An 11,060-nucleotide genomic window follows, 5' to 3' on the forward strand; every position below is an offset into this window, starting at 1 on the left:
CACAGCAGGCCAGGCAGCATCAGAGGAGCAGGAAAGCTGACGTTTCGGGTCGGGACCCTTCTTCAGAAATGGGGAGGGGAAAGGCAGCTCAGAAATAAGTAGAGAGAGGAGGGATTGAAACATCAGCTTTCCTGCTCCTCTGATGCTGCCTGGCCTGCTGTGTCCCTCCAGCTCTACACTGTGTTATCTCTGACTCCAGCATCAGCAGTTCTTACTATCTCTAAGTCCACTGTGTTGGTGGTTTAAGAAAGACATTGGGAAAGATGATGTGGTAAAAGAGGCTAAACAAGTGGGATTAGTTGAGGTAGTGAAGGAAATTCCAGGAGAAGTCCAGTAGCTGCAGGAGAGTGCACAACCTAGTCACAGATTGGATAATAAGATAGCACTCGATCTTTTCAAAGATTTCACCTGTGTGGATAAGGTTTATTCAGGTAGAACGGAGGGGTAGGTAAAGAAGTTAAAATATTGACAGATATTTGAGATAGTCAGTCTCTAATAGTAAGAGATGAAAGTATTTGCACTCCTTCTGAAATATTGCCCAAGAAAGTGATAATCTTTGAAATAAGTGGAGGGAGAATGAATGTTCCCCTATATAAGATAAGGCTAGAAGTCCAATCAAGACTGGGGAAGTGATCGTGGGAATGATTGGAAATTTGGCTATTCCAGGAATACGGTTTGTTCTTAGAAACAATTTCGCTGGATCACAGTTGGGAGTGATGCCCATTGTATGGAAAAGCCAAAAGAAAACCAGGGAACTGAGGTGTTTAAAGGAAAATACCCTGGATTTTTTCCAGACTGTGTGGTGACAAGATCCCACAGCCATAAGTTAAAACAAGAAGGGAAAACAAAAGAGAAAGATGATGGAGTTGAGGATCAGTTAGCTGACGCCCTGTTTGATGAAATGGTAAAGGAAAAACCTAAGCAGGTAGAGGATCAGACAGAGGTATTTAGTTCTGAAAGATTAATGGAGTTACAACAAAAAGATGAAATGATAAAGGATTTGTAGCATAAAGCCTACTTGGAATAGGAATCAGAATGCATTCGAGAATGTTATTACCTTAAGCATAAAATCTTAAGGTGGAAATGGAAACCTTGGCAGGGGGTTAGTGCAGATTAGAACTGGGCGGAAGTTCACCAGATTGTGTTGCCAGTAGAATACAGACAGGAAACATTCTGGGGAGCAGATGAATTACCTGTAGGAGGTCATCTAGGAATGAGGAAGACTCAGGCTAAGATATAGAAGCATTTCTATTGGCCTGGATTACATAAAGATGTGGTCAAATTTTGCCGTAACCGCCATACTTGTCAGATGGTAGGAAAGCCATAGGCAGTAATAAAACTAGCGCCTTTGTTCAAATTCCCACATTTGAAGAACTATTTATGAGGGTTGTGATTGAGTGTGTAGGTCCCTTTCCTAAAACCAAAAATAGGAACCAGTAGTTGCTAACCATAATGGATCTGTCTACCAGGTTTCTGGAGGTATTTACGGAATGTACATCAAAAAAGGTGGTGGAGGAGTTGCTTGCTTTCTTTACCATTATGGACTACCCAGGGAGATTCAGTCAGGCCAATGGTCCAGTTTTACAACCAAATTATTTAAAGAGGTCATGGGCAGTTTAGGTATCCAACACTTTAAATCAAGTGCATACCATCCTGAATCCCAGTGAACATTGGAAAGGTGGCATCAGACCTTAGAGACAATGTTGAGGGCTTATTGCCAGGATTACACAAATGATTGGGATAAAGGAATCCCACTTATTAGAGATGCTCCAAATGAATCGACTCAGTTTACTCCATTTGAATTGATATTCGGACATGAAGTAAGAGGACCTTTAAAATCAATTAAGGAAAAGTTGATAAGTCCGAAGGTAGGGTAGGCAATGGTCTTCTGGTATTATCACTAGACTATTAATCCAGAGTCCCAGTTAATGTTCTGGGAGGAGGGTCAACCTCTGCTTTATAACTTATGGCACCAAGCTGATGTTGCACAGTCTCTGTCTCAGCTTCAACAACAACACTAAGATTTTGGGAAATTCTCAGAAACTCTCCCCACATTCGGTTGGAACCTGAGACATCAGTCATCAGTCTGTATCATGTTTGGGTTTGCATATTTTTTCATGGAATTTTCATCCACTTAATTGCTAGAAAGGATGGGCTCCAAGCTCTGGGCAAAACCCTGTGCCAAATTGCTCTTTAACAATGACAGCAAGCTTTACAACAGGCTGGTCGATGTATCTAGTATTTCATTTTGTATGTCCATCAACTTCTTCATATATGCTACCCATCAGACCCCTCTGCAGCAGGACCTGTGTGTGTTCATATCTTCAGGAGAGCTGGCACCCATATTACTCATTTTCTCTGTGCTAGCTGCAGGCCACTCACGTCCAGTGACTCACCACAGACAGATCCCATCTCTATGCCACTCTGTATGTTGCACACTGCAACATCGCTAGTGACTGCAAGTATGAGATCAAGTTATGATGTTCTTTTTTAGCATCTGTTTGTTGTTCCTTTTGGACTCTGTGCTTCCCTACCATATCCAGGAAGTGTAATAGTTTTTCAATGTCTGAAAGAAAAAGAGCACAAACGTAGGACTGAGGGAAGGGAAAGGAGAAAGCAGGACATGCTACTAACAACATTTTCAGTTTGTACTGAAGAGATTGTAATATGAAGAGGATATTCAATGTCAGAATGATGACTAGGTATGAAAATACCACCAAAGTCTGGTTTCAGGCCTGCCAATGGCCAGCATAATCACTTCTCTCAGATCAACTGTTAATTAGGTGCTGCATTACATTGTCCTGTAAGAGAAAGGGAAGTCTGTGAGTGAGTGTGGTGCAGTGTGTTGAGATGATATGGCTGACATGGTCAAATAGCTGGCAGTGCGCAATAATGGAGGTTTGCCGGGACTTGAATGGAGCAGTACTTTAGGCGATAGTGCATTTGATGGGATTTACCATTTGAAACCACATTCAACGACCTCGATCGTTTTGTGTACTACATGAAATACTGTACTGAGATCCTTAAAGCTGCAATTCTGGCATTAATCACTGGCAGGAAAGCCACTTTTCTAGCTACCTGCTCCTGTTACTTTCTCAGTGTTTGACTAGAGGGTCTCCTGGTCCCCTTTGATTAAGGGAGCTCTCCACCTCCTGACAACCTCCTGCACCAAATCACGAACATTGCATTGAGAGTCTTGGAGTGTTTGCTTAGCCTTTTTGTGTTATACTCTTCTTGCAGATTAGAGATTCTTTTCCCCAACCACTCCCACCACTTGCTGCGATGTTTACGAGGTAGTGTCTGACTTTAAGTGGTCCCACCTTATATGAACTTAGGACTTTTTCCTGTTAAACATGCAGCAGCATGTTGAGAATCAGGCTGCATTCTACTGTCATTTAAATTAGCAGGCAGAGCAAATTTCATGCAACCTGTATCACAATGAACAAGAATGTGTTAATCATGCTCGTGATCACCGTGCTTAGTTTTGGGCATTTTCCATTATTTTCCTCATGTTGTTTTTCTTTGTAACATTGACACGTATTCGAAAGACGTGCCTTTCAAATGGCATTCAGTCCATACAGAGATACAGATCTAATTCAAGTTAAAAAAATCAAAAACAATTATTTTTAAATGGCATCTGGTAAATGCATTTCTGTGTAATTTTATATAATGTAATCATACCTAATCCATAATTCTAATTGTCTGGCGAACAGCTTATGAAGAGATGTTAGAGCAGATGTCTTATATATAGCTGCCAACATACAAAGTACCTACTCAAATAATTTTGAAACAATGAAAGCAATGGATAAAATATTTACAGTCATGATCTGAGGTTCATAAAGCAATTATCTGTTAATATTTAGGTGTTTGTCTGGATTGGGAATGATGCCAATGAAGTGGAGAAAACTGAATCAGTGAAATCAGGTAAGTGTGAATTATCCTTATGTCTCACGTTATGATTTTCGAAAGGTAGGGATTAAAGCAGAATCACTTTTGCACAGCTACTGTCGGAGTAATCAATAGAAAAGGGTTCACCTGACCCAGAGAATGTAAACCTTGTCATTCCCCTAATTCCTTTCACCCTGATCTGTCTTTCAGTTTTTGTCTAAATGCTTCCTAAAGGTCCAGGCTTGCGCTTGGATACAATTTCACAAGAATTGGACATTATCCTGAGGCTATGACTGCTATCCCAGCTGAGTTCAGCCAAATCAGGACAGGCCAGGGATTGAACTGTGATCATCCACTTTCGTGTTGGTTTACCAGTGAAGCCATGGGGAGCTCACAAATATTCACTTTAAAAATGTTCCTTTTCAGCCTTGATGAATAGCATCAGACAACTTGGCATAAATGTAAACTGGTAAAAGTCTACTTTGGCACTGTCATTCAGTTTCAATATCACAAACATATTTAACAATGCCATTTATACTGCTGTGTGCAATATTAATACACCATTTCCTAATGAAATTTGTCTGTTCCAATCAATTCCTATAGAGATGCAAGCGATTCCTCCAAATGGAACAGCAGTGTTTGCTGTGGCTGTTTCTCCTACTGTAGCATCTACCGATTTAATTTTTGATTCTGCACCTGTTTTTAGTTATCTTAAATTAGCAACTGTAATTTTATGTGAAATGGTGACACACTTACAATTACTTTGTTTGATGTTTAAAAATTAAAAGATAAAAGTAATTCATTTCCCTTCAAATGTAGTGTTTATGGTGTTACAGAAGCATAAATCTGAAATTTATGATTACATCCTTTCGGTGTCATTTCCTGTGTGTGATCTGTTATTATTTCATCAGAGTAACAGTGAACTATAAGAAGGCACATTGTGCACAGCTGTATCATTTTTACAATTAGGAGCCCTCGGCTCTTTAGCAACCTTTTGCAACAACCGTAACCAATCAAAATAGCAACATAAAATTCAGATTTATTGTTTAAGAACCACTTTAAATCCTCTTCGCTCAGTCTGTAAAAATGACAGTGTAAAATTCCTGAGAGGAACTTTAACATAGATGAACTTGTAGGTTTGGGCTTGGTAGGGAATTAAGTCCTTGAAAAATGTCCCCATTAGGATTCCAACCCACCAACTTCCTCACTGAACTTCAGTGCATTAGGCTGATTATATGTAAAATCCTCTGGAAAAGTGGGTTGTCAACTTCAATGTGTTAATCTCTCAATTACAGCGATATTAACTTTATTTTTTGCAATTTACTATCTATGGGTGTCCCAAATTGCTTGGCATTTCCCAGTGAAAGCCAGGCAAGAATACAGCGGGAATTGAGGATATTGAAGACATGACAGAGAAATACAATAACAAATACTGGCACCTCACAGCTGTTGGCTTGTTAGCTTGTGTGAACAGCTTTGTTAACAATATTTGTGTTAACAGGTGACTTTAAACACCTACACTTTGGAGGATTGTCTACACTTTGAAGCTCTGATCTATCAGAGCTTGTGTCCCACTTATGCTATATTGCTTTGGACCTCAAATAAGGACTAAGAGGAACAGCAATAACAGAAGTAGCAGCTACTGGAATAGCAACAGCCCACTGCACAAAGACCTATAATATCATAAGATAGAGGGGATGGGCAGAAAGATACAGCTTGCAGGAGGCCATGCTTGGCACACATATGGTCTACAGGCAGAAAATAAGCTACGTCAATATGTCTGATCACTGGATGTCCCAGGAGGTCTTTTGTTAGATGGCGTGATGTAATATTTATATATATTTAATATCATTTATTGAGAATTTTGGTTTGGTTTAGTAACATGTAGATTTTCTGATCGTCAGAAGTTAATAATTGTGAGTATTTCTGCAGCCGCGGTTATTTTTTTTAAAGAAACATATTAGAGGCCTAGCTTGAATTAATGAGTTTTCATGCATTACCAATGGATATTTGTCTACATATGATTATTTTCTGACCCATCACGGTAAATAATGAGGCCTCAGAGTTTGATAGAGATTTCTAGAACTTTTTTTAAACTTAAAGGAAACACCCATAATTCAGAGAGAGAGGGGGTGGGGTTGGTTTTAGGCTTGACTTTGAATCTGGAGAAGTCATTGAAATCCTTTGGAGAATATGGCTACACAGACCAGTACTCCTGAGAAGATAAGCTTCATGTAACTAGATGACCTTAAAGTACAGGTAGTTCGGCTATAATATGTGTTTCATTAATGTGAATTGGCTGTAACACGATTGATGAATAGTGGACGCTGTTTGGATAACATGAACTTTCTACTGTACAGTATAGCAATTTTCTATAGCAATTTCCCTATAATGTGATTTTTTAATGATGATTTTCTATAGTGCAATTTTCTATAGCGTGAGGTTGCACAAGAACACAACTACAGTGTTCAAAAACAAAGTTGCTGGAAAAGCCCAGCAGGTCTGGCAGCATCTGTGAAGGAAAAAACAGAGTTAACATTTCGGGTCCAGTGACCCTTCCTCAGAACTCAACTACAGTGTTATAGGAGAAGTACCTGTAAAGGGTAAGAGTTAGTCCCAAAGCAGAAATGTGGGATAAACCCTTGAAGAGGTTATTTAAAGTATATTTGAATTCAGGTATGTAATAGGCCCAGGAAGAAGGGCTGTCACTCTCGCCTCATTTCCAGAATTCAGCATTTTTGTCCATGTTTGAAGCAAAGCTGTAATATGGGTAGGAGCTGAGTGGCCTCTGGCAGAACCCAATATTGATGTCACTGAGCAGTTATTGCTGAGAAGTACTGAGAAGTGTTGATAACACTTTCCATTGATTTACTGATAATTGTGAGTAGACTGATGGGCAGTAATTGGCCAGATTGGATTTGACCTGCTATTTGTGTACAGGATATACCTGGGCAATTTTCTACATTGTTGGATAAATGCCAGTGTTGTAACTGTACTGGAAGAGCTTGGCTAGGGAAGCAGTAAGTCCTGGAGCATAAGTCTCAGTACTATTGCTGGAATGTCGTCATGGCCCATAGCCTTTGCACTATCCAGTGCCTCCAACCATTTCTTGATATCATTTGGGGTGAATTGAATTGGCTGAAGACTGCTGTCAGTGATGCTGGGGACTGTTGGAGGAGGCCAAGATGGATCTTCCACTTGGCACTTCTGGCTGGAGATTGCTGTGAATGCTTCAGCCTTATCTTTTGCACTGATATGCTGGGCTCTTCCATCAGATAGGATGGGGATATTTGTTGAGCCTCCTCTTCCAGTGATCTGTTTAATTGACCATAACTATTCACGACTGGACATGGAAGGACTGCAGAGCTTAGATCTGATCCATTGATTGTGGGATCGCTTAGCTGTATATTTGCTGCTTAATGCTGTTTGGCATGCAAGTAGTCCTGCTGTTTAGCTTCACCAGGTTGACAGCTCATTTTAAGGTATGCCTGGTGCTGTTCCTGGCATGCCCTCCTGCATTATCTATTGAACCAGAGTTGATCCCCTGGCTTGATGGTATTGGTTGAGTGGGAGATATGCTGGGCCATGAGGTTACAGATTGTGTTGAAGTACAAGTCTGCTGCTGTTGATGGCCCACAGCGCCTCATGGATCCCCAGTCTTGAGATGCTAGCTCTTGTCGAAGTCTATCCCATTTAACATAGTGATAGTGCCACATGGTAATTGTGTTTGGTTTATTCTATTTTATCTTTATTTCTTTTGTTAAGATACTTTGTTTGCCCCAAGATGCCCAGCTACCAAAATACCAACCAAACCTTTTTTTAATTACCTCCTAAATGGATCTAGTATTTTGACATCACCCACCTTGCTGTTCTAGTGAATTGTTTAGATTTTCTCTTTAAAGACCTACAATGTGTAATTAAGAAGATTAATGGAATTTTATCCTTCATTATGAGAGAAATTGAACATAGAAGTAAGAATGTAATTCTTTATCGGGTAATGGAGGTGAGACCACATCACAAATATTGTGTACAATTTTAGCCTCCTTATTTAAGGAAGGATGTAAATGCCTTGGGGGTGCTTCATTGGACGTTTACTAGATTGATTCTGGAGTCAGTGAGTTTTCTAACGAAGGTAGAGATTGGACAGGCTGGGCTTGTTTCCACTAGAATTTAGAAGAGTGAATGGTGACAAACAGGCACTTCCTCTTGTGGATAAGACCAGAACTACGGGGCCGCTGTTTAAATATTAAGGGCCTCCCTTTTAAGATAGAGATGAGGAGATTTTTCTCTCTGATGGTTGTGAGAATTTGGAACTTTCCCTCAGAAGGTGGTGGAGGTGGAGTCACTGAATACTTTTAAGGCAACAGCAGATACCTTCTTGTTAGGCAACTGAATCAAAAGTGATCTGGGGTAGGTGGTAATGTGGAATTCGAAACACAAACCAATCAGCCATGATCTTTCATTATAAATCTCCATGAAATCTCAAGGGGCTGAATGGCCTATTTCTGCTACTAGATTGCATGTTTGTATGCTCCTGCCTCTCCCAACTTTTCACTCAAATTATCTTTTGTTTTGGAGATTGAAGAACTTTAGTGTTGCAGTATTTAGTGTTATGGTTCTCCATATTTTTGAACATGTGTCTGTTTATCAAAGCTCCGAGTTTGACTTTGATCAGGATATCTCTAGAGATTTGCATTTGTTAACATAATTTCATGGGATTTTTGTGGCTCTTTCATGAATTTATTGGAGCTGAGTAAGGCAGTCACTGCAAAGCACTAAAAGTGAACAAACGTCCATTCTCAAGGCAATGTACATACTTCTTTTTGGAAAACGCATATTAATAAAACATTCACAGTTTACCGCACAATCTATGACATTGATCTGTTTTCTTTCCCCTATCAGCAAAACATTACATTGATTCAGATCCATCTGGAAGGGACAAAGGGACTCCAATCATCATAATGAAACAGGGGTATGAGCCCCCAACATTTACAGGTTGGTTCCTCGCCTGGGACCCAAACAAATGGGCAGGAGACAACATGAAGAAAGTTATGGCTTCACTCAAAGTGTCATAAAGTTCAACCAGCTGCTTGTTTGTTACTTTAAAAAAAACTGCAAATGTTCTTCAAAAGTATGTAGCCATAGTAATAATAATACAAAATGTCTGCTCAGTTCCAATTTTGAAAATATTTCTGTTGTTTTTCTAATGCTTTTGGTGTGATTTTGTTAATTTGTAATCTATTAAAATTTGTCACATTATATTTCCATTCAGTGATTGCATTTAAATAATAAAGCAGCTGTTGAGAAAGAAAAACGTTTGCAATCCATATTCAAGTAGCTATATGCTACAGCTATCAACAAGGAGTCAATGAACAAAAATAGGCCAAATAATTTAAAGTCACACATTTATCATGATAACACATCCTGCATGAAAGAAAAATCTAGGCATAAAAAAGGGAATTATATACTTTTCATTGTAAATCAGAGCACTAGAAAGATGAATGTTGATGGCGGTATGCATCAGTGCTCCACAGTTTCCGCAGCTCTGCCTCTGAAGTTACAACTAACTTAAAATTCACCCACTTGGTCCCTAACTAGCATAAGCTCATGTTAATGGATTATTTTAAATTGATCCATTTAGTGTGAACCTAAAGTAATTGATTTCAAAGTAACAGCTTATACAATTAGTTTGACTAGAAAATGTTATGATCTCCTGTTCTGTGCTATCTGTAATTTATTTAAGAAGTAACCTTCCTACTGAAGTGTTATGAAATCAAAAATACATAGCACAAGGTGTCCTGAGTTAATTTTGCTGTTTATAAGTTTCATTAATAATAAGTTTCATTATTGATAACTGGCATTTTATTGTTTTTTAGTTTGCCATTGCATTTGTTTAACGCGGGGAGGGGGATAATTATCCTTCTTATTAAGATGGGGAATAATGGAGTAAAAATTAGGTAATGCAATTTTGGAAGAGATGCAGACTCACCAGTTGATCTAATATCATCAGTTTTATGATATTGTACACAAATGCCGGCAGGTTGGTGGGATCCAGGGTCTCTGGTGGTTTTCCTAACTACTGCCTGGACTTTTGTTTTCCTACACCATGACATTTATCATGAATGTGCAAGGAATTTCACTGACATCCAGTTTAGAATTGTCAGTCAGACTTTGGCTCTCTTGTGTGTACATATATGTATACACAATATCTTGTCGTTTGCAGACAGAAAGAACGTATGCAGCACTGCGCCTGTTTCAATTTAACAAAATAGCTGACAGACATTTGTTGGTTCAATTTTCAGGGCAATGCACTGACCAATCAGGGTGAACCTCCCTGGATTAAAATTTAAACAAAGCCTGGCTGTTAATTGTCAATTAGCATTAATAGGTGTATTCTTCATGGGAATACCTTCACCACTCAGAGTTCGCTTGTCAGCAAATCAACATTCTCCTCGCATGCAGTGTTAATATTGTTTCTTCCCCTTGAATTGATATTCTTGTGAAAACAACTAATGAGTGCAAAACAAAAACTTTGTCAGAATGTTTTTTTTTCAGCAATAGTCAATTCTGTACTACCAAATAAGTACATTTTCTAGAAATGCAGAAAGGCAGTTAGGTACACAATAAAATCTTAAAGCTCCAGCTGGAATGCAAAGTGCACTGGATTTAATGAACTATGATCCCATTGAGAGAAAATGTCATTCAATCCACTGAACTGCAAGAGCTTTCACAATATGAATAGGTGTTGTGCAAAGCCCTGCACCTGAACCTATAGCTTCCCACAAATCTCTAGGACCTACGTGTGCTTCCTTCATTCTTAGCATGGTTATGTGTCAAGCTGATTTCCAGGGACAATGATTACACTGCACAATTTTAATTGTGCCTCTTTCAGAGAATTGTGATAACTGAAACAAAGGGCTTAATTTTCGGAAACATCTACTATGTGTCAACTTTGAGGACATGGAGGATTTCCCTCTGTGACCTCTATTGAATTATCACGTGCAATTTTCCGTTGCTCACCTCACTATGTATGCACCATACCCCTACTGTGCTGCTGTCACACTATTGTGCTCTCACCAGCAGTCGAAGTACTCACTGCTGTCAGGACCTTTTGGGACTTGGACTGCCAGTGCCATATTTAAAGCCCAGCTGTGTACCAAATCCAACTCTGC

The 11,060-nt window shown here is 39.3% G+C and overlaps 1 protein-coding gene across 1 annotated transcript in view; it reads left to right on the top strand.

Annotated features, from left to right (window-relative positions):
• LOC109913987 (scinderin) overlaps nt 1-9,202 on the top strand; it is a 60,105-nt gene extending 50,903 nt beyond the window's left edge. The window contains exons 11-12 of the mRNA XM_020513552.2: nt 3,864-3,924; nt 8,791-9,202. Coding sequence (XP_020369141.2) covers nt 3,864-3,924; nt 8,791-8,963 — 234 coding nt within the window. The 3' untranslated portion in view covers nt 8,964-9,202. The remainder of the gene's footprint in view (nt 1-3,863; nt 3,925-8,790) is intronic.
• Nucleotides 9,203-11,060: the final 1,858 nt, after the last annotated feature.

The sequence above is a fragment of the Rhincodon typus genome, chromosome 2 (assembly GCF_021869965.1).
Source record: "Rhincodon typus isolate 14 chromosome 2, sRhiTyp1.1, whole genome shotgun sequence".
NCBI classification, from domain to species: Eukaryota; Metazoa; Chordata; class Chondrichthyes; order Orectolobiformes; family Rhincodontidae; genus Rhincodon; species Rhincodon typus.